The sequence below is a fragment of the Pristiophorus japonicus genome, chromosome 4 (assembly GCF_044704955.1).
Source record: "Pristiophorus japonicus isolate sPriJap1 chromosome 4, sPriJap1.hap1, whole genome shotgun sequence".
Taxonomy (NCBI): Eukaryota; Metazoa; Chordata; class Chondrichthyes; family Pristiophoridae; genus Pristiophorus; species Pristiophorus japonicus.
Genome location: NC_091980.1, coordinates 285583126 through 285607232, shown reverse-complemented (window position 1 = coordinate 285607232; position 24107 = coordinate 285583126). Strand labels below are relative to the sequence as shown.

General features: G+C 47.0%; 1 protein-coding gene across 1 annotated transcript in view; it reads left to right on the top strand.

Moving 5' to 3' along the window:
* LOC139262374 (protein phosphatase 1 regulatory subunit 37) overlaps window positions 1-24107 on the top strand; it is a 374617-nt gene that overhangs the window by 98229 nt on the left and 252281 nt on the right. Inside the window, exon 6 of the mRNA XM_070877559.1 lies at window positions 18383-18483. Coding sequence (XP_070733660.1) covers window positions 18383-18483 — 101 coding nt within the window. The remainder of the gene's footprint in view (window positions 1-18382; window positions 18484-24107) is intronic.

Sequence of the window (24107 nt, the reverse complement as noted above, 5' to 3'; positions counted from 1 at the left end):
GGTAAGATTGCTTCTCCCTGTACTTGCGGGGGGTGTAACGTCTGGTCCTCCTCATCAGTCTGGCACGTCTTACATTGGGCACATAACGCTGTGGAGCGTACCTTCGGCCATCTCGAGTCTGCAGCATGTAGTTGGTCATCAAGAGAGGGTGAGAAAGGACAGGCCCCATTGCAATAGCTCTCTGTTTTGCACCGATTGGTCACAAAGAATGAATGTCGCGACGAAGACACCTATTAAATTCCAATCGTTCACAGTATGGTAAAGATGTTTGTACAGATGTTCACATCAGCTTCAAAGACCGCCAGAATACATCCAAACGCCCCCAAGGTTGAAGCAGAGCAGCCTTTTAAATGATGCGACATGTGATGTAGAATATGGCGTCCATAACGCTGTGATTAGTTCCGGTTAGTCCCACTTTTTCCGGGCGTTTTTTTAGGCGAGCGATATTGTGGCCGATATATGTGCGAGTTGGTGAAAGTGACACTGGGCGATCTCCTGGCTGTTAGTATCGGAAAATATGATCGTTATGACAAAAAAAAGTGGGCGGACAGAATCAGCATGGATTTATGAAGTCATGTTTGACAAAATTTGCTGGAGTTCTTTGAGAATGTGACGCACAGGGTGGATAAAGGGGAATCAGTGGATGTGGTGTATTTGGACTTCCAGAAGGCATTTGATAAGGTGCCACATAAAAGGTTACTGCACAGGATAAAAGTTCACGCGGTTGGGGGTAATATATTAGCATGGATAGAGGATTGGCTAACTAACAGAGCACAGAGAGTCGGGATAAATGGTTCATTCTCGGGTTGGCAACCAGTAACTAGTGGGGTGCAGCAGGGATCAGTGCTGGGACCCCATCTATTTACAATCTATATTAACGACTTGGAAGAAGGGCCTGAGTGTAATGTAGTCAAGTTTTCTGATGATACAAAGATGGGAGGAAAAGCACTGTGTGAGTAGGACACAAAAAAATCTGCAAAAGGACATAGACAGGCTAAGTGAGTGAGCAAAAATTTGGCAGATGGAGTATAATGTTGGAAAGTGTGAGGTCATGCACTTTGGCAGGAAAAAAAATCAAAGAGCAAGTTATTATTTAAATGGAGAAAGATTGCAAAGTGCTCCAGTACAGCAGGACCTGGGGTACTTGTGCATGAAACACAAAAGGATAGTATGCAGGTACAGCAAGTGATCAGGAAGGCCAATGGTATCTTGGCCTTTATTGCAAAGGAGATGGAGTATAAAAGCAGGGAAGTCTTGCTACAGCTATATAAGGTATTGGTGAGGCCACATCTGGAATACTGCGTGCAGCTTTGGTTTCCATATTTACGAAAGGATATACTTGCCTTGGAGGCAGTTCAGAGAAGGGTCACTAGGTTGATTCCGGGGATGAGGGGGTTGACTTATGAGGAAAGGTTGAGTAGGTTGGGCCTCTACTCATTGGAGTTCAGAAGAATAAGAGGTGATCTTATTGAAATGTATATGATTATGAGGTGGCTTGACAAGGTGGATACAGAAAGGATGTTTTCACTGATGGGGGAAACTGGAACTGGAGGGCACGATCTTAGAATAAGGGGCTGCCCATTTAAAACACAGACGAGGAGAAATTTCTTCTCTCAGAGGGCTGTAAATCAGTGGAATCCACTGCCTCAGAGAGCTGTGGAAGCTGGGACATTGAATAAATTTAAGACAGAAATAGACAGTTCCTTAAATGATAAGGTGATAAGGGGTTATGGGAAGCGGGCGGAGAAGTAGAGCTGAGTCCATGATCAGATCAGCCATGATCTTATTGAATGATGGAGCAGGCTCGAGGGGCCGTATGGCCTACTCCTGTTCCTATTTCTTATATTTTCTTATTATTGAATCTCGGCGTTAATTCCATGTGGAAACTAACGCTGGGCAATATTATGGGCTTTGATTTCGCCTATTCTGATGATTCCGCCCAAAAAAAATGGGCAGGCAGTTTTATTTTTTCCCGGCGTTACGCACATGGGGAAAGTAACGCTCGGTGATAAGTTTCGAAAAATGCCCATCAGTTTCCATTTTGTGGCTAAATGGGCAATATATGAGGGTTATACGTCATTTCAGCAGCAAAATGGACGTTAAATGGGTGTTAAGCATGCAAAAAAAGTGGAAAATCTAGCCCTATGTCCCCTAGTTTTAGTTTCCCCTATGAGTGCAAATATCCTCTCTGCATCCACCTTGTCGAGCTCCCTCATTATCTTATATGTTTCGATAAGATTACCTCTCACTCTTCTGAACTTCAATGTGTATAGGCCCAACCTACTCAATCTATCTTCATAAGTCAACCCCCTCATCTCCGGAATAAACCTAGTGAACCTTTTCTAAACAGCCTCCAGTGTAAGTATATCCTTTCTTAAATACGGAGACCAAAATTACACGCAGTAATCCAGGTGTAGCCTCACCAATACCCTGTACCTTGCAGCAGGACTTTTCTGCTTTTATACTCTATCCCCCTTGCAATAAAGGACAACATTCCATTTGCCTTCCTGATTACTTGCTGTACCTGCATACTAACCTTTTGTGTTTCATGTACAAGGACTCCCAGGTCCCTCTGTAATGCAGCACTTTGCAATTTTTCTCCATTTAAATTATGTAGGTGGGAAGAAAGTGGACAAGGGGAGAAAAAATAGAGTCTAGATAGGAAGAATTAAGTTCTGTGGGGCAAGAACAGGCTGAAACAATTGGTCTCCCGGGGTAGTCCTGTTTGTGGATCTTGGGAAGTAGGTAGAAGCGGCCTGTGTGGGGGTTGGGGAACTATGAGGTTGCAGGCTGTGGAGGGAAGTTCTCCAGAGATGAAGTCAGTGACGGTCTGGGAAATTATGGTTTGATGTTCGGTAATGGGGTCATGGTCCAGGGGGAGGTAGGAGGAGGTGTCAGAGAGTTGGCGATCAGCCTCTGCAAGGTAGAGGTCGGTTCGCCAAACACCAGCAATGTTACCCTTATCAGCAGGTTGACTGACAAAGTTGGGGTTGGATCTGATGCGCGGAGTGCTGCAAGTTCAGAGCAAGGTAGGTTGTAGTGAGTGAGGGCAGCAGAGAAATTGAGACGGCCGATGTCCCATCGGCAGTTTGCAATGAAGCGTTGTGGAGAGGGTAAGAGGCCAGAGGGAGGAGTCCAGGTAGAACGAGAATTCTGAAGGTGTGAGAAAGCGTCAGCTGTGCAGGACGAAGACTCCTGGCCGAGGAAGTGGCACGGAAGCGAAAGCGGCGGAAAAAGAGCTCAGCATCATACCGAGCTCGAAATTCATTGAGGTGGGGGCATAAGGGGATGAAGCTCAGACCTTTTCTGAGGATTGATCGTTCAGGATCAGAGAGAGGAAGGTCAGAGGGGATAGTGACAACATGGCAAGGGGTGTGATTGGAAGAAGGAATGGGATTCTTACAAGTTCTGAAAGGGGGAGGGGAAGAAAGAACAAAAGGGAAGGTCTGTGATAGGTTGAAAGAAGGAGAGTTTAGAGAATCAAAAGGGATGATAGCCCAAATTCAAATGGTAATGTCAGGAGTTAGAAAAACATTAGTCAAGATAGGGTGTGAATGGCAAGATAATGACCAAGTGCCATGAGAGAAAAGGAGCAAACAAGAAAGAAAGATGTAGGCTTGTTAAGTATCTGTTCTTTCCAAACACTCTCCAGTTCTGATGAAGGGTCATTGACCTGAAAAGTTAACTTTACTTTCTCTCCACAGATACTGCCTGACCTGCTGAGATGTCCAGCATTTTCTGCAGATAATTATGTTATTTTATTAAAGTTTGAAAGTTTCAAAATTAACTTAACAAAGTTATGAAAGTTTACAATGTTTCATAAATTCTTTTGTTTACCTTAACCATTCCTGTGTAGTGTCTCATTTGCAGAATAAGAGGGGGAATAGTCAACATGGTGGGATAGAGAGGTCGGGCAACAGTCAAATGTGCCATTCACTCTTCAAGCAAAGCGTTCAATTATGAACTGCTGACGTAAGGCTTTTACAGTGGCAAAATTTCCCCTGTGGCTGTGGTGGGAGTGGTGGTGGCATAGGTTCCTCGCCAGGCTCCTCTTCCTCATTCCTCCTCATGGAGTGGAATCCCTTTTGGTTTCGGAAAATCTCTGGATTCTGTAAAGCTGCTCGCAGGGCGATGTGCGTTCAGTCAAGGGCACTCTGAATCTTGGGGAAGCAAGCAAATCGTCCAAAACCTACAGCCCTCTCATTTTGGGTCTCCTTGGTCATAGGGAAGTTCATGAAGTCCATCCTGTGTGCGTGCAGTACAGTCGTCACATGGCGAATGCAGCAATGTGTAGTGCGCTGCGAGATTGAGCATATATCTCCTGTTGATGCCTGAAAGGAGATGGCAAGTGCCGCAGTCACCTTTACCTCGACGGGCAGTGAAGTCCTGTTGCCACGGTAGGCTGTAGGCCTGTCTGTATGAGCTGGCATATCTGTGTGACTTCCTCTTTTCAGAAGTGCAGCCTTCTAATGCACAGTGCCTCAGAGAGCTGCAAGTATGAGTGATGTTCCCTGTAAACTCATGGGGGGGGCGGGGGGAGTAAGGCCTCCTCCCCAGCAGCAGCCAAGTTCATGGCACCGTGGGTGGCTCTGCTGCACAGGAGGGCAGGAAAAAGTGGGAGAGCCATAGTGATAGGGGATTCAATTGTAAGGGGAATAGATAGATGTTTCTGCGGCCGCAACCGAGACTCCAGGATGGTATGTTGTCTCCCTGGTGCAAGGGTCAAGCATGTCTTGGAGCAGGTGCAGGGCATTCTGAAAAGGGAGGGTGAACAGCCAGTTATCGTGGTGCATATAGGTACCAAGGATGTAGGTAAAAAATGGGATGAGGTCCTACAAGACGAATTTAAGGAGCTAGGAGCTAAATTAAAAAGTAGGGCCTCAAAAGTAGTAATCTCAGGATTGCTACCAGTGCCACGTGCTAGTCAGAGTAGGAATCGCAGAATAGCTCAGATGAATACGTGGCTTGAGGAGTGTTGCAGAAGGGAGGGATTCAAATTCCTGGAACATTGGAACCGGTTCTGGGGGAGGTGGGACCAGTACAAACTGGACGGTCTGCACCTGGACAGGACCGGTACCAATGTCCTAGGGGGAGTGTTTGCTAGTGTGGTTGGGGAAGAGTTAAACTATTATGGCAGGGGGATGGGAACCTATGTAGGGAGACAGAGGGAAGTAGAATGGGGGCAAAAGCAAAAGATAGAAAGAAGAAAATTAAAAGTGTAGGGCAGAGAAACCTAAGGCAAAAATAAAAAAGGGCCACATTACAGCAAACTTCTAAAGAGGCAAAGTGTGTTAGAAAGACAAGCCTGAAGGCTCTGTGCATCAATGCGAGCAGTATTCGTAATAAGGTGGACAAATTAACTGCGCAGATAGCAATTAACGGCTATGATGTAGTTGGCATCATGGAGACATGGCTCCAGGGTGACTAAGGCTGGGAACTCAACATTCAGGTGTATTCAACATTCAGGAAGGATAGACAGAAAAGAAAAGGAGGCGGGGTGGCATTGCTGGTTAAAGAGGAAATTAATGCAATAGTAAGAAAGGACATTAACTTGGATGATGTGGAATCGGTCTGGGTGGAGCTACGGAATACCAAGGGGCAGAAAACCCTAGTGGGAGTTGTGTACAGACCACCAAACAGTAGTAGTAAGGTTGGGGACAGCATCAAACAAGAAATAAGGGATGCATGCAATAAAGGTACAGCAGTTATCATGGGTGACTTTAATCTATATATTGATTGGGCTAACCAAACTGGTAGCAATGCAGTGGAGGAGGATTTCCTGGAGTGTATTAGGAATAGCTTTCTAGACCATGGCTTTCGAGAATATGTCGAGGAACCAACCAGGGAGCTGGCCATCCTAGACTGGGTGATGTGTAATGAGAAAGGATTAATTAGGAATCTTGTTGTGCGAGACCCCTTGGGGAAAAGTGTCCATAATATGGTAGAATTCTTTATTAGGATGGAGAGTGACACAGTTAATTCAGAAACTAGGGTCCTGAACTTAAGGAAAGGTAACTTCAATGGTTTGAGGCGTGAATTGGCTAGAATAGACTGGCAAATGATACTTAAAGGGTTGACAGTGGATAGGCAATGGCAAACATTTAAAGATCACATGGATGAACTTGAGCAATTGTACATCCCTGTCTCGAGTAAAAATAAAACAGGGAAGGTGGCTCAACCGTGGCTAACAAGGGAAATTAAGGATAGGGTTAAATGCAAGGAAGAGGCATATAAATTGGCCAGAAAAAGCAGCAAACCTGAGGACTGGGAGAAATTTAGAATTCAGCAGAGGAGGACAAAGGGTTTAATTAGGAGGGGGAAAATAGAGTACGAGAAGAAGCTTACCGTGAACATAAAAAATGACTGCAAAAGCTTCTATAGATAGGTGAAGAGAAAAAGATTAGTGAAGACAAATGTAGGCCCCTTGCAGTCGGATTCAGGTGAATTTATAGTGGGGAACAAAGAAACGGCAGACCTATTGAACAAATACTTTGGTTCAGTCTTCACGAAGGAAGACACAAATAACCTTCCGGAAGTACTCGGGGACCACGGATCTCGGGAGAAGGAGGAACTGAAGGATATCCTTATTAGGAGGGAAATTGTGTTAGGGAAATTGATGGGATTGAAGGCCGAAAAATCCCCGGGGCCTGATAGTCTGCATCCCAGAGTACTTAAGGAAGTGGCCCTAGAAATATTGGATGCATTGGTGATCATTTTCCAACGGTCTAGCGACTCTGGATCAGTTCCTATGGACTGGAGGGTAGCTAATGTAACACCACTTTTTAAAAAGGGAGGGAGAGAGAAAGTGGGTAATTATAGACCGGTTAGCTTGACATCAGTGGTGGGGAAAATGTTGGAATCAATTATTAACGATGAAATAGCAGCGCATTTAGAAACCAGTGACAGGATCAGTCCAAGTCAGCATGGATTTATGAAGGGGAAATCATGCTTGACAAATCTTTTGGAATTTTTTGAGGATGTAACTGGTAGAGTGGACAAGGGAGAACCAGTGGATGTGGTGTATTTGGACTTTCAAATAGCTTTTGACAAGGTCCCACACAAGAGATTGATTTGCAAAATCAAAGCACATGGTATTGGGGGTAATATACTGACGTGGATAGAGAACTGGTTGGCAGACAGGAAGCAGAGAGTCGGGATAAACGGGTCCTTTTCAGAATGGCAGGCAGTGACTAGTGGAGTGCCGCAGGGCTCAGTGCTGGGACCCCAGCTCTTTACAATATACATCAATGATTTGGATGAAGGAATTGAGTGTAATATCTCCAAGTTTGCAGATGACACTAAACTGGGTGGCGGTGTGAGCTGTGAGGGGGACACTAAGAGGCTGCAGGATGACTTGGACAGGTTAGGTGAGTGGGCAAATGCATGACAGATGCAGAATAATGTGGATAAATGTGAGGTTAACCACATTAGGGGCAAAAACACAAAGACAGAATATTATCTGAATGGTGGCAGATTAGCACAAGGGGAGGTGCAACGAGACCTGGGTGTCATGGTTTAACAGTCATTAAAAGTTTGCATACAGATACAGCAGGCGGTGAAGAAGGCAAATGGTATGTTGGCCTTCATAGCTAGGGGATTTTAATATAGGAGCAGGGAGGTCTTACTGCAGTTGAGGCCTCACCTGGAATATTGTATTCAGTTTTGGTCTCCTAATCTGAGGAAGGACATTCTTGCTATTGAGGGAGTGCAGCGAAGGTTCACCAGACTGATTCCCGGGATGGCTGGACTGACATACGAGGAGAGACTGGATCAACTGGGCCTTTATACATTGGAGTTTAGAAGGATGAGAGTGGATCTCATAGAAACATACAAGATTCTGACGGGACGGGACAGGTTAGATGCGGGTAGATTGTTCCCGATGTTGGGGAAGTCCAGAACCAGGGGACACAGTCTTAGGATACGGGGTAGGCCATTTAGGACTGAGATGAGGAGAAAGTTCTTCACTCAGAGAGTTGTTAACCTATGGAATTCCCTGCAGCAGAGAGTTGTTGATGCCAGTTCATTGGATATTTTCAAGAGGGAGTTAGATATGGCCCTTACGGCGAAGGGGATCAAGGGGTATGGAGAGAAAGTAGGAAAGGGGTACTGAGGGAATGATCAGCCATGATCTTATTGAATGGTGGTGCAGGCTCGAAGGGCCGAATGGCCTACTCCTGCACCTATTTTCTATGTTTCTATGTTTATATGTCTGCGACATATTCAATTACGTTGAAAATGATCATCAATAAGCCTTCTTCCAGCTCGATGCCATATCAATGTCGCAGCCATGATTAATGGCTTACATAATATGGCCCCCATTTTTAAAATATCCTAAATGTCCTTTAAAACAGACTATAAACTCACATAAACTTCACAATCAAAAATATGCATTAAAGCAGCATTCTCCCAATGCTTTTAATCACTCAGAACTCCGACATTGTCCTCCGCTTCCAAGATGGCGCCATGAACACCTGGTGCACCCTGGGTCCGACTGCTTTTTGCTCGGGCTGACGCTAAATCAAGCGATATGTTCGAAAGTTCCGCCCAGGGCACTAGTGCAGCGATATACGACGATTTACGTCATCCAAGCGGTAAAAACAGCGGGCGGGTGCTATGTTTTAGCGCCGCCGCAAAACCATTGCCAAAAATTCCGCCTGGGCGCAAAATCTTGTGTGCCTCGTTTCACACCAAAAAAAAGGTATTTGCGCTCTGCCCGCTCCCCCTAATTATGTGCCAGAAATTGTGGGCAAAGCCTTGCACGCATTGTCACTTCCTTGTGCTGTCTTCCCAGTAATGTCTCTTTTCGAATTTGAATTTTATCTCTATTTTTTGGTGAATAAGACAACACAATGTTTGTATTGTTATTTGTTTCGTTGTTACTTTAATTTCATTGTACAATGAAAGAGCGAGAGAGATTAAAAGCTTTTTGTTAACCAAAGGGATTAAGGGATATGGGCCAAAGGTGGGTATATGGAGCTAGGTTGCAGATCAGCCATGATCTCATTGAATGGCGGAACAGGCTTGAGGGGCTGAATGGCCTACCCCTGTTCCCATATTCCTACAAGGCATTGACAGTTAGAGTACTAAGTGCAGTTTTACCCCATTATCAAAAGGCACATGAAAAACATTGAGAGTATACAGTGTAAATTCCTCAGGTTGATAGCATAGATGGAAAACTATCGTTGTGAGAAGAGACTTCAGACACTGGGGTTATTTCCAGTGGAGCAGAGATGGATAAGATGAGCTTTAATAGATTAAAATAATGAAGGTTTTGATAAGGTGAATAGGAAAGTAATATTTACTTTTATTGGGATTGATCAGGGATCATCAATTTAAAATCAACACGAAGAGAGTGAAGAAAGGATGGAAGAATCTTCTCATATGCAATGAGTTGTTTGAGCATGGAATCCTTTGTCACAGGGAGTAGTTGAGGCACAAGGAGTGGTTACATAATTTAAAGGACGAATAGAAACATTTAAAATAGAGGAAGATAGAGATTAGGACAGCTAACTCATTTTTGAATGTTTTAACAAAGAGCTGATACAGACATATTTTGTCAAATGGTCTCCATCTGTACTGTAAACTTCTATGGGTCTCTGCCTCGCAGCCTTGGGGTCTTTCAATTACCCTCGACTTTCCATTATCAATTATAGAGAGGCGATGCCCATCCACTTTAGGAAGTAAAGGCGATTCTACTCGACTGAATGTCCTACAACAATTCTATCGGCACTAGCAAATGTACATTTGGTTGAGGTGAAGCAGCTTCATCTCCTTAAGCTAGGTTCATAGAATCATAGAATGGTTACAGCACAGAAGGAGGTGGTTCGGCCCATCGAGCTCATGCCGGCTCTATGCAAGAACACTTCAGCTAGTCCTACTCCCCCGCCCTTTCCTCATAGCGCTGCAAATGTTTTTCCTTTTGAAAGCCATACTTGAATCTGTCTCCACCAGCCGTTCAGACAGTTCATTCCAGATCCTAATCACTTGCTGCGTAAAAACATTTTTCCTCATGTCGTCTTTAGTTCTTCTGCCAATCACAAATCTGTGTTCTCTGGTTCTCGACCTTTCTGCCAATAGGAAGAGTTTCTCTCTATCTACTATGTCCAGACCCCTCATGATGTTGAACACCTCTATCAAATCTCCTCTCAACCTTCTCTGCTCTAAAGAGAACAACCCCAGCTTCTCCAGTCTATCCACTTAACTGAAGGTTTTTACAAAAGAATAAAGAAAACAAAATAGCAACTATTTGATGCAGAACATTACAATAACAATACTAAAAACAGAAAAAGCTGGAAATCTCTGCGTGTCAGGCAGCATCTGTGGAGAGAAAAACTGACTGATGTTTCATCATCTCTCCACAAATGCTGCCTGACCCGCTGAGATTTCTAGCATTTTCTGTTTTCGTTCAGATTCCAGCATCCACAGTCATCATCATCATCATAGGCAGTCCCTCGGCATTGAGGAAGACTTGCTTACACTCTTGGGGCTAGAACCTCCACTTTTGTGCTTATTGCCCAAAAATGGGTGTTATTTCCAGCGTGGGTGGCAAAAAAGGGTTTTCAGATCGTCGGCTTCTCGCCCATTCTCAAAACATCTAGTTTACATTTTTTGAAAATGGGCGTTACCGTGAGCGATATCAAATGGGCGGTACCGTTACATTTTTTTGACCTTCTGCCGTAAAGTGTGGCCGTCCTTAGCAATGGCATGGCAACGCTCGATTCCCGTGATTCTGGAGGTCAAGGGTCACCATGACATGTGCAGAAGAGGAGACAGAGAGAGAGGGAGCTCAGAGGGACTGAAGGTGTGGTTGGGCGTGGTGTGGCTGCTTTGGGAGGAAGGAGGGAGACTTTAGAGCTTCACAGCGAGTAGGCAAACAAAAAGTAGCCATTAGCAGCCACATATTTGACCGAATTTGCCCTGTAATGGAGGGAGAGGAGGAGGCATCACAGCACGCTGTGGAGACTGATGCTGGAGAGAGCAGTGAGGTGGGAGAGGAGCACATTGGAGGCCACAAAAGAGCCAGGAGGTTCTTGGACGAGGCAAATGCCTCCCTCCTGCAGGAGGTCGAGTCACGCTGGGGTCATTTGACACAGGGAGGGCATGGGAAGCCCACCCCAAAGGCCTACCAGAAGATATAACCATGATAGCAGAGGTGGTCTCGTCGGCGACCAATGAGATTCGTGAGGGCAACCAATGCCGCAAACGATGGAACAACCTTATGGGATCCGCAAGAGTAAGTATTACATTGATTTACATGTATTTATGTATTTATATAATTTAATTTGTAGCAGTCATGAGTGACTATCATCAGATGTGAGGTCTTTCACTTTTACAGGGAATGTTTTACTCAAAGCCTGCGGTCACGGTGCACGTCTTTAGGTAAAGAATGATAATTTTCAAAATAATCATAATTACATCTGTCGGTTATGTGTTGTATCAATCTCTGTGACAGTACCTAGCAATAATATCACGCAATGATCTCATGCCATGTCATCCTGTCATCTTTTCTCGGGTTGGCAATCAGTAACCGGTGGGGTGCCGCAAGGATCAGTGCTGGGACCCCAACTATTTACAATCTATATTAACGACTTGGAGGAAGGGACTGAGTGTAACGTAGCCAAGTTTGCCGATGATACAAAGATGGGAGGAAAAGCAATGTGTGAGGAGAACACAAAACATAGGCAAAAGGACGTGGACAGGCTACATGAGTGGGCAAAAATTTGGCAGATGGAATATAATGTTGGAAAATGTGAGGTCATGCACTTTGGCAGGAAAAATCAAAGAGCAAGTTATTATTTAAATGGAGAAAGATTGCAAAGTGCTGCAGTACATTGGGACCTGGGAGTACTTGTGCATGAAACACAAAAGGTTAGTATGCAGGTATAGCAAGTGATCAGGAAGGCCAATGGAATCTTGGGCTTTATTGCAAAGGGGATGGAGTATAAAAACAGGGAAGTCTTTGCTACAGTTGTACAAGGTATTGGTGAGGCCACACCTGGAATGCTGCGTCCAGTTTTGGTTTCCATACTTATGAAAGGATATACTTGCTTTGGAGGCAGTTCAGAGTAGGTTCACAAGGTTGATTCCAGAGATGAAGGGGTTGACTTATGAGGAAAGGTTGAGTAGGTTGGGCCTCCTCATTGGAATTCAGAAGAGTGAGAGGTGATCTTATCGAAACGTATAAGATTATGAGGGGGCTTGCAGAGAGGATGTTTCCACTAAAATTAGGGGCCGCCCATTTAAAACACAGATGAGGAGAAATTTCTTCTCTCAGAGGGGGGATCTGTGGAATTCGCTGTCTCAGAGGGCTGGAACATTGAATAAATTTAAGACAGAAATAGACAGTTTCTTAAACGATATTGGAATAAGGGGATATGGAGAGTGGGCAAGGAAGTGGAGCTGAGTCCATGATTGAATCAGCCATGATCGTATTAAATGGCGGAGCAGGCTTGAGGGGCCATATGGCCTACTCCTGCTCCTATTTCTTATGTTCTTATGTTTACAGAAGAAGCTATCGACGACGAGGTCTGTGCAGAGACGAACGGGTGGGTGGCCATCAGACCCCAGCGACATCACAGATATGGAGGAGAGGGTGCTCACACTCGTGGGGAAGCACCCCCAGATAGCCACGGACACATCTGCAGACCCTGAAGTGATGCCACGCGAGTAAAGCTTACACCATTGCGTGATGTGAAATCAATAGATGCCACACCCACTCATATCCAAACAATCATATATGATAGATGATTTGTAAAATTGTACTAGAAATAATGATGGCCTAATGAAAATCATTGGAATGCAAATTTGTTGATGGTCAGGAAATGTGATGTCTGCGATGTTTTGAGAGCAGTGGTGCTTTTGTCGTGCATATGCTGTATGTAGCGCTGGACTCACCTTGTGACCCTAGCATCCCCTTCTCCTCTAATAACCTCATTTGTCTTTTGCAGTTCAGCCAACTGCGCGTTCCAAGGCAAGACCACAGAGGCCAGAAGGCAGGAGTTGATGGATGATCCTTTATCTGGTGCTGAGGAGCTCCGATTCCCGCCCGTCCATCAGCTGGGTCTGTTCTCCATGGATGAGAGTGCGGACTTCGAAGAACCTGCATCGCACGCTCCAGAAGCCATTCCACCCCAAGGCCATCTAGTGGTCCTCCGGTCATTCCTGCCTCCACTCTGGAGGTACCGGCCCCAAGCACCTCGCCACAGGGCACCCCATTTGTTCCCAGGACGGCGCCGACCCCGCAGAGGTCTCGTGGACGTGGCAGGTCTGTTCCACGAGCGCCACATGAGAGCGAGAGATGGTACAGTTGTCCAGGAGGACTGTAGACATTGGTGACCAGCTCATTGAAGCATTGGGGGACATATCCCGACAGCTGGTCATCATGACCGAGTACATTCTGCAGATGACGGAGGCCCTGGATGCGATAGCCAGGAACACTGCTGGCACAGGCCTCCCAGTGGTCCTCGAGTGCGGTACTCCACCCTGCACCACCACTGTGAACGACAGATGAGAGCAAGGACCAAGATCCTGCTTCTGCATCAGAGAATGTTGCCCCCTTGGCTCCCCCCCGCTCCCGTACCCGTGCAACGACCTCACCTGCCTTCATACCCCCCAATGAGGAGCTCCTCGGTCAGGAGCCATGGAGCGAGGAGGGGAAGGGGTAGAGGTGGGGAGAAGAAGGGGAGGGGGAAAGGAAAGTGAGGTGCATGTCCGCAGATGATGGCTGCGTTATATCTCCATCTGGGTGTATGCAATTTGTTGTAATGTATGGGGACCACCCTCCTGCTTTGCCTTTCTATTTTGTGTTGCTGGACATGTTGAACATTTGATTGATGTCAATGGTGGAAAAAGTATGGTGTGGGTGGGGGTTGTGTGTTACTGCCTGTGATACTTATGATTTCAGACCAAAGTTGGTATAAAATTTTTGTTATTAAACATAATCTCATAACCTTGTTGCGCATTGTCTCAGATAGCTGCACCGTTACCCACTGGTGATTCCTTACCATGAAAGGGTTGAATATAACTTAACATCAATCAACGTAAACTTTAACTGGCATTAAAGTGATGGGTACCATTGATGTCTGAGCTGCACACACACAGCAGTGTATCAGCATTGTCACTCACATCAACGCTCTTTCAGGCAAATCGTTCAGATATCAGCTCCTCACGTAAGAGTCTTGCAGCTATGTAGCCATCACGGGCCCTTTCCTGTGGTCTGGAGGGGTTTGTGGGTATGGTTGCATAGCCAGCCTTATTTTCTGGCCCTTGGTCAGCGTCCAGCTCCTCGTCGTCCTCTTTCTCTCTCTCATGAGGAGAAGCATCAGTGCCTTCGGGCAATTCTTGGCCCGTCCTGATAGCCAGGTTGTGCAGCATCGAGCACAGGACCATGAAATTAGCTACTTGCTCAGGGTTGTATTGTAGCTCCCCTCCTGAATAGTCAAGACATCTGAAGCGCTCCTTAAGCACAGTTATTGTTTGCTGGTCCCATTGCATTGAAAGTATAATAGCAATTGATCATAAGCAATGATTTCCTCACTAAAATACACCTGGATTAAACCCCCAAGAGTCCAGAATCTGAAAATATGTCTGTTGAGATGTTCACTTCACCTGAGAAGAACTCCCCTGAAGTTGAGGCAGGCTTTTGAATGAAGCGACATGTGATTTTAAAAATGCTAGCCACACCGCTAGCGTTCGTTCAGAACAGTTCCACTTTTTCTGGGCGTTTTTTTTGGCAAGTGATATTGTGGGCGATATGTGTGCGAGGTGGTGAAAGTGACGCTGGGCGATCTCCTGGGCGTTAGTTTCGCCAAATGTGCTCTTTACGCCGGAAAAAAGTGGGCAGGCGGTATTATTGCATCGCAGTGTTAATTCCGTGCGGAAAGTAATGCTGGGCGATATTATCCGCGTTGAATTCGTCCATTATGATGATTCTGCCCCCAAAAGGTGAGCGGGCAGTAATGTTTTTCCCAGCGTTAAGCACATAGGGAAAGTAACACTCGGCGATAAGTTTCCAATAAAGGCCTGTCAGTTTCCATTTTGTGCCAAAATGGGCGATATATGGACATTACGGGCCCAAGTTTTGAGTCGCGCCTAGAACGGCGCAGTCCCAACCTGGACGCCCGTTTTTCACGCCACAAAGTGCGCCTAAAAAAAACTTCCAGATTCTCCAGCTCCCTGCAGGTTGTTTGCAGCTCGGCGCAGCGCAGCAGGAGCTGTAGGGGGCGGAGCCAGGTCCCTGCGCTGAAAACAATGCCGGGACCTCTGCACATGCGCGCTACAGTGGGCGCGCATGTGCAGTAGCTCCAGGCGCCCAAAACTGTGTGGGAGGGGCCGAAGCATGCAGCCCCTAGCCCTGGCTGAATGGCCTCACTGGGGCTGCGTGAATAAGGCTCCTCCCACGGTCAGCTCCTGCTTCCTCCCGACCCGATTCGACTCCCGCTTCCCGCCCCCCGCCTCCGGACCGGACCGACACCGACCCGACTCCCGCTTCCTCCCCCCCCCCGCCCCGCCCCCGGACTGGACCCAACCCGACCCCCCGGACTGGACCCGACCCGACTCCCGCTTCCCCCCCACCCCCCACCCCGCCCCAGGACCGAACCCGACCCGACCCCGACCCCGATACCGACCCGACTCCCGCTTCCCCCCCGCCCCCCCTGCCCCTGGACCCAACCCGACCCGACCCCGACACCGACCCGACTCCCGCTTCCCCCGCCCCTGGACTGGACCCGACCCGACCTGACCCCCCGGACTGGACCCGACTCGACTCCCGCTTCCCGCCCCCCGCCCCTGGACCAGACCGGACCCGACCCGACCCCCCGGACTGGACCCGACCTGACACCCGCTTCCCCTCCCCCCCGACTGGACGCGACCTGACCTCCCTCTCCCTCCCTCCCCCCGACCCGAACCGAACCGACCTCCCTCCCACCAGCCCCCGACCTGCGCTCACCCCGACCCGACCCAACACCACCTACCTGTAAATCTGGTGCTGGGGACGGGCCCTGCCCGAAGTCCCGGTCCGTTCAGCCTCCCTCCCCCTTCTCCTTTCAGCCTCCCTCCCCTTCTCCTTTAACCCCCTTCTCCTTTCCCCCCCCTTCTCCTCCTCCTCCCTTCTCCCCCTCGCCCCTTCTCCTCCTCCCCCCCGCTCCCCCCTTTTTCCCCCCCTTCTCCCTCCCCCCCTTCTCCCCCCTCCCCCTTCCCTCCCTCTGCTCCCCCCTCTCTCCCTCTACCCCTCTCCTCCCCCTCCCCTCGCTGTCAGAAACACAGACACTGACAGACAGAGAATGAGAGACACACACAGACAGACAGACAGAGAGATAGAGACACTGACAGAGACACACTGGGTGGGGGGGGGCATCCCGGTGCTGCAGTCGGTAAGTAGAAAATGTTTTATTTATTGATTTAAAAAAATATATATATTTCTGATTAATTTTTTTTGATTGATTTATTGGTTGATTTATTGATGTTTTTATCATTTATTATTGATGATGGCTCTTTATTTGTAAAACTGAAGTGTTTAATGTTTGTAAACTTCCCTTTAAACCCCCCCATTCCCTACGCCTGATTTGTAACCTACGCCTGATTTTCTAAAGTGTAGACAAGGTTTTTTTGAGCACACAAAAATCTTCACTTACTCCATTCTAAGTTGGTTTGGAGTAAGTTTTCACTGACAAAACTTTGAAAACAGGCGTAAGTGGCCGGACACGCCCCCTTTTGAAAAAAAAATTATGTTCCAAAGTGAAACTGTTCTAACTGACTAGAACTGGAGCAAACTAAATGGTGAGAATTCCGATTTCTAAGATAGTCCGTTCTACACCAGTTGCTCCTAAAAATCAGGAGCAAATCATGTCGAAACTTGGGGCTTATATGTCATTTTAGCGGTAAACTGGGCATTAAGTGGGCATTAAGCATGCAAAAAAAGTGGAGGTTCTAGCCCATAGACAGGCTAAGTGAGTAGGCAAAAATTTGGCAGATGGAGTAGAATGTGGTAAAATGTGAAGTTATTCACTTCGGCAGAAATAATAGAAAAGCAAATTATAATTTAAATGAAGAAAAATTGCGAAGTGCTGCAGTACGGAGGGACCTGAGGGCCCTTGTGCATGAAATGCAAAAAGTTAGTATGTAGGTACAGCAAGTAATCAGGAAGGCAAATGGAATGTTGGCCTTTATTGCAAAGGGAATAGAGTATAAAAGCAGAGAAGTCCTGCTATAACTGTACAGAGTATTGGTAAGGCCACAGCTGGAGTACTGCATCCAGTTTTGGTCTCCGTATTTAAGGAAGGATATATTTGAATTGGAGGCTGTTCAGAGAAGGTTCACTAGGTTGATTCCAGAGATGAGGAGGTTGACTTACGAAGATAGGTTTAGTAGGTTGGGCCTATACACATTCGCGTTCAGAAGAATGAGAGGTGATCTTATTGAAACATATAAGATAACGACAAGGTGGATGCAGAGAGGATATTTCCACTCATAGGGGAAACTAAAACTGGGGGACATAGTCTCAGAATAAGGGACCGGCGATTTAAAACTGAGATGAGGAGAAATTTCTTCTCTCAGAGGGTTATAAGTCTATGAAATTCTCTGCCCCAGAGAGCTGTGGAGGCTGAGTCATTGAATATATTTAAGGCGGAGAGAGACAGATTTTTGAGCGACAAGGGAGTAAAGGGTTATGGTGAACGGGCAGGGAAGTGGAGCTGAGTCCATGATCAGATCAGCCATGATCTTATTGAATGGCGGAGCAGGCTTGAGGGGCCAAATGGGATTACTCCTGTTCCTATTTCTTATGTTCTTATGTTCACTCTCACCCTCCCACCCCCCCATGCCAGTTCCGTCCGCCGATCGCTTTCGCCGCCCCCTCCCCTATAACTCTGGCCACCCTCCAGCCCCCACATGTTCCCTCCCTCCCTCCTTTCTACCCGCCTGGAGCAAGCCAGCCTCTTAGTCTGGCTGGCTGCGGGTGGAAAACAGAGGCTTCCCATGCAAATCAGGCCCTGCCGTTACATTCCACAGGGCCTGCTAGAAACCCGTTCTTCCGGGTTTCCTACCCACCATGGAGCTACCCCTGCCTTCCCCATTAAAACTCAGTCATATTTCCTTTCATCCCTGGAGTCTGAGTTTGAATCCATCCTAGATAAAGGGATACAGATCTGTCTGACAACAAGTGAGATGTACAAAGTGCAATGGCTTAGATCAGTTATCATTCATTTTGTTGTGTGTGTAAACCTGCCTTGGATATTGCACTAACTGACATTAGTTTATTGCTCTTGTTTAGCAATGGGAGCTTGGGCTTCAAGATTTCTCATGGGAGTTTGTTTTCAATTGAACAGTATTTTATAGAAGTCTATTATTTGTATCTCTAATAAAACTGAAGATATTTATTTTCCAGGTATAAAGTTGGACTATGAGAGCTGCGAGGCCCTCGAAGAAATCTTCAAACGGATACAGTTTGAACTAATTAATTTGGAGTGGACAAAGCTGGATGAAGATGTAAGGGTATCAGTAGAATTTCTATTGCAGTGTTTGTTCTGCTGTTCGTGACCACCATTGGCAAATCTGCCAGCGGGGAATGAAATGAACAGGCAGTGCTGCTAACTCCTTCAGTGAGAGCACACCAGGTGAATACCCAGCTCCCTCTGTTGGCAGCAATGCTGTGGCCTTCAGGTCGGGATCTGCCTCAGTAATCCACATTACTTTAGATCCCCTCCAAGTCTCACACCTTCCAGACTTGGACGTGTATCCCAGTTCCTGCGTCACTGCTGGGTCAAAATTCCCTACATAACATCACCGTGGGAGTACCTTCACAACATGGACTGCAACACTTCAAGAAGAAATCTCACCACCATCTTATCAAGGGAAACTAGGAATGGGCAATAAATGTTTGCTTTGACAGTGATGCCCACGTCCTGAAAATTATTTTTTTAAAATCCTGACTGGAGGTGTGGAGCAGCGATGCTGGAAGCGAGAGCTGCTGAGAGTACTGCCAATGCGTTCTCTTTTATTCCTACGATCAGATCACTTGTTTCTGCTGATGAGATGTTCTGAAGTGAGTGATGTTGATTAATAACACTTACCTCACATATGTGTGGCTCTGTGCTTGGTGTGATGAGCAGGAACCAGTGGTGAGCATGGTTGGGGAATGGGCATTGGGCCCAGGTAGCTGCCCTTGCAGCACGGCTTTTAGAGGTAAGGGATACACTTTACGGGTAGGAAATGCACCCACGATTAGGGCAAGGGGACTTAAACAGTTGCGGGGGTGGGGAGAGATTGGGGGAGAGATGAGTGTCCTTGGCTCCATCTTGCAGCATGCTACCCGCCACCATCTCAGCAAAACCCAGCCCTGCACAAGGCAGAAAAGGCCATCCGTCATCTCAAGAACAACAAGGCATCAGGAGCAGATGGAATCCCCGCTGACGCACTAAAGTATGGCGGAGAAGTGCTATTGGCACAAATGCATGACCTCATCCCTCTTATCTGGAAGGAAGAGAGCATGCCGGGAGATCTCAGAGATGCCATAATCGTGACCATCTTCAAAAAAGGGGACAAGTCCGTCTGCGGTGACTACAGAGGAATCTCCCTGTTATCAACCACTGGGAAAGTCATAGCTAGAATCCTCCTCAACCGTCTTCTCCCTGCAGCTGAACAGCTCCTCCCAGAGTCACAATGCGGATTCCGTACACTAAGGGACATGATCTTCACTGCGCAACAACTACAAGAGAAATGCAGAGAACGGCACCAACCCTTGTACATGGCCTTCTTTAACCTCACAAAGGCCTTTGACACTGTTAACCGTGACGGATTATGGAGCGTCCTCCTCCGTTTCGGCTGCCCCCAAAAGTTTGTCACCATCCTCCGCCTGCTCCACGACGACATGCAGACCAATGGATCCACCACAGACCCAATCCATATCCGTACTGGGGTCAAGCAGGGCAGCGTCATCGTCTCAACGCCCTTCTCGATCTTCTTTGCTGCAATGCTCCATCTCACTTTCAACAAGCTCCCCGCTGGAGTGGAGCTAAACTAGAGAACCAATGGGAACCTGTTCAACCTTTGTTGCCGCCAGGCTAGATCCAAGGTCGTCCCATCCTCTGTCATCGAACTACAGTACACGGATGCCGCTTGCGTCTGCGCACACTCAGAGGCCGAACTCCAAGCCATTGTCAACACCTTCACCAAGGCGTACGAAAGCATGGGCCTTACACTAAACATCCGGAAGACAAAGATCCTCCATCAACCTGACCCCACCACACAGCACTGGGCCCCCGGTCATCAAAATCAATGGCTTGGCCTTGGACAAAGTGGACCATTTTCCATACCTCGGGAGCCTACTATCAGCAAGGGCAGACATTGACGACGAGGTTCAACACTACGTCCAATGTGCCAGCACAGCCTTCGGTCCCTTGAGAAAGAGCGTGTTTGAAGACCAAGACCTCAAATCTGCCACCAAGCTTATAGTCTACAGGGCAATAGTCTTACCCGCCCTCCTATATGGCTCAGAGACGTGGATCATATACAGTAGACATCTCAAAGCACTGGAGAAGTACCACCAGCACTGCCTCCGCAAGATCCTGCAAATCCATTGGGAGGATAGATGCATCGACGTCAGTGTTCTCGCTCAGGCCACATCGTCCGCATGCCCAACACGAGACTCCCAAAGCAAGCGAACTACTCGGAACTCCTACACGGCAAGCGAGCCCCAGGTGGGCAGAAGAAACATTTCAAGAACACCCGCAAGGCCTCCTTAATAAAGTGAAACATCCCCAAAGACACCTGGGAAACCCTGACCCAAGACCGCCCTAAGTGGAGGAAGAGCATCCAGAAGGGCATTGAGCACCTCGAGTCTCATCGCCAAGAGCATGCAGAAAACAAGCGCAGACAGTGGAAGGAACGTGCAGCAAACCAGACTCCCCACCCACTCTTTCCTTCAACCACTGTCTGTCCCACATGTGACAGAGTCTGTAATTCCCGTATTGGACTGTTCAGTCACCTGAGAACTCATTTTTAGAGTGGAAGCAAAGGTTAAGTCATGGCAGGACAGCTCGGACATGTGTTATGCTCCTCCTGTACTATGTGGGAAGTCAGGGACACTTCCGGTGTCCCTGACGACTACATGTGCGGGAAGTGTATCCGCCTGCAGCTCCTGACGGACTGCATTGCGGCACTGCAGCTGTGGGTGGATTCACTCTGGAGCATGCACGATGCTGAGAATGACGTGAATAGCATGTTTAGCAAGTTGATCTCACCGCAGGTAAAGGGTGCACAGCCAGATAGTAAATGGGTGACCAGCAGGAAGAGCAGTGCAAGGAAGGTAGTGCAAGGGTCTCCTGCGGTCATCCCCCTACAAAACAGATACACCGCTTTGGGTACTGTTGAGGGGGATGACTCATCAGGGGGGAGCAGCAGCAACCAAGTTCATGGCACCATGGGTGGCTCTGCTGCACAGGAGGCAGGAAAAAGAGTGGGATAGCTATGGTGAGAGGGCATTCGATTGTAAGAGGAATAGATAGACATTTCTGCGGCCACAACCGAGACTCCAGGATAGTATATTGCCTCCCTGGTGCAAGGGTCAAGGATGTCTCGGAGCCAGTGCAGGACATTCTGAAAAGGGAGAGGGAACAGCCAGTTGTCGTGGTGCATATAGGTACCAACGATATAGGTAAAAAAGAGAATGAGATCCTACGAGACGAATTTAGGGAGCTAGGAGCTAAATTAAAAAGTAAGACCTCAAAGGTAGTAATCTCAGGATTGCTACCAGTGCCATGTGCTAGTCAGAGTAGGAATCACAGGATAGCTCAGATGAATACGTGGCTTGAGGAGTGGTGCAAGAGGGAGGGATTCAAATTCCTGGGACATTGGAACCAGTTCTGCGGTAGGTGGGACCAGTACAAACCGGACGGTCTGCACCTAGGCAGGACCGGTACCAATGTCCTAGGGGGAGTGTTTGCTAGTGTTGTTGGGGAGGAGTTAAATTAACATGGCAGGGGGATGGGAACCTATGCAGGGAAACAGAGGGAAATAAAATGGAGGCAGAAGCAAAAGATAGAAAGGAGAATAGTAAAAGTGGAGGGCAGAGAAACCCAAGGCAAAAAACAAAATGGGCCACATTACAGAAAAATTCTGAAGGCTCTGTGCCTCAATGCGAGTAGTATTCGGAATAAGGTGGACGAATTAACTGCGCAGACAGCAATTAACGGATATGATGTAATTGACATCATGGAAGCATGGCTCCAGGGTGACCAAGGCTGGGAACTCAACATCCAGGGGTATTCAATATTTAGGGAGGATAGGCAGAGAAGAAAAGGAGGTGGGGTAAAAGAGGAAATTGATGCAATGGTAAGGAGGGACATTAGCCTGGATGATGTGGAGTCGGTATGGGTGAAGTTGCGGAATCCAAAGGGCAGAGAACAATAGTGGGAGTTGTGTACAGCCCACCAAACAGTAGTAGTGAAGTTGGGGACAGCATCAAACAAGAAATAAGGGATGTGTGCAATAAAGGTACAGCAGTTATCATGGGCGACTTTAATCTACACACTGATTGGGCTAACCAAACTGGTAGCAATGCGGTGGAGGAGGATTTCCTGGAGTATATTGGGGATGGTTTTCTGGACCAATATGTCGAGGAACCAACTCGAGGGCTGGCCATCCAAGACTGGGTGATGTGCAATGAGAAAGGACTAATTAGCAATCTTGTTGTGCGAGGCCCTGTGGGAATGAGTGACAATAATATGGTAGAATTCTTTATTAAGATGGAGAGTGACAGAGTTAATTCAGAGACTAGGATCCTGAACTTAAGGAAAGGTAACTTTGATGGTATGAGACGTAAATTGGCTAGAATAGACTGGCAAATGATAATTAAAGGGTTGACGGTGGAAAGGCAATGGCAAACATTTAAAGATCACATGGGTGAACTTCAACAATTGTACATCCCTGTCTGGAGTAAAAATAAAACGTTGAAGGTGGCTCAACCGTGGCTAACAAGGGAAATTAAGGATAGTGTTCAATCCAAGGAAGAGGCATATAAATTGGCCAGAAAAAGCAGCAAACCTGAGGACTGGGAGGAATTTAGAATTCAGCAGAGGAGGACTAAGGGTTTAATTAAGAGGGGGAAATTAGAATACGAGAGTAAACTTGCAGGGAACATAAAAACTGACTGCAAAAGCTTCTATAAATATGTGAAGAGAAAAAGATTAGTGAAGACAAACGTAGGTCCCTTGCAGTCAGATTCAGGTGAATTTATAGTGGGGAACAAAGAAATGGCAGACCAATTGAACAAATACTTTGGTTCTGTCTTCACAAAAGAAGACACAAATAACCTTCCGGAAATACTAGGGGACTGAGGGTCGAGTGAGAAGGAGGAACTGAAGGAAATCCTTATGAGGCGGGAAATTGTGTTTGGGAAATTGATGGGATTGAAGGCCGATAAATCCCCGGGGCCTGATAGTCTGCATCCCAGAGTACTTAAGGAAGTGGCCCTAGAAATAGTGGATGTATTGGTGATCATTTTCCAACAGTCTATCGACTCTGGATCAGTTCCGATGGACTGGAGGGTAGCTAATGTAACACCACTTTTTAAAAAAGGAGGGAGAGAGAAAATGAGTAATTATAGACCAGTTAGCCAACATCAGTAGTGGGGAAAATGTTGGAATCACTTATTAAAGATGAAATAGCAGTGCATTTGGAAAGCAGTGACAGGATCGGTCCAAGTCAGCATGGATTTATGAAAGGGAAATCAAGCTTGACAAATCTGTTAGAATTTTTTGAGGCTGTAACTGGTAGAGTGGACAAAGGAGAACCAGTGGATGTGGTGTATTTGGTCTTTCAAAAGGCTTTTGACAAGGTCCCACACAAGAGATTGGTGTGCAAAATCAAAGCACATGGTATTGGGGGTAATGTACTGACGTGGATAGAGAACTGGTTGGCAGACAGAAAGCAGAGAGTCGGGATAAATGGGGCCTCTTCAGAAAGGCAGGCTGTGACTAGTGGGGTGCCACAGGGCTCAGTGCTGGGACCCCAGCTATTTACAATATACATTAATGATTTAGATGAAGGAATTGAGTGTAATATCTCCAAGTTTGCAGATGACACTAAGCTGGGTGGCAGTGTGGGCTGTGAGG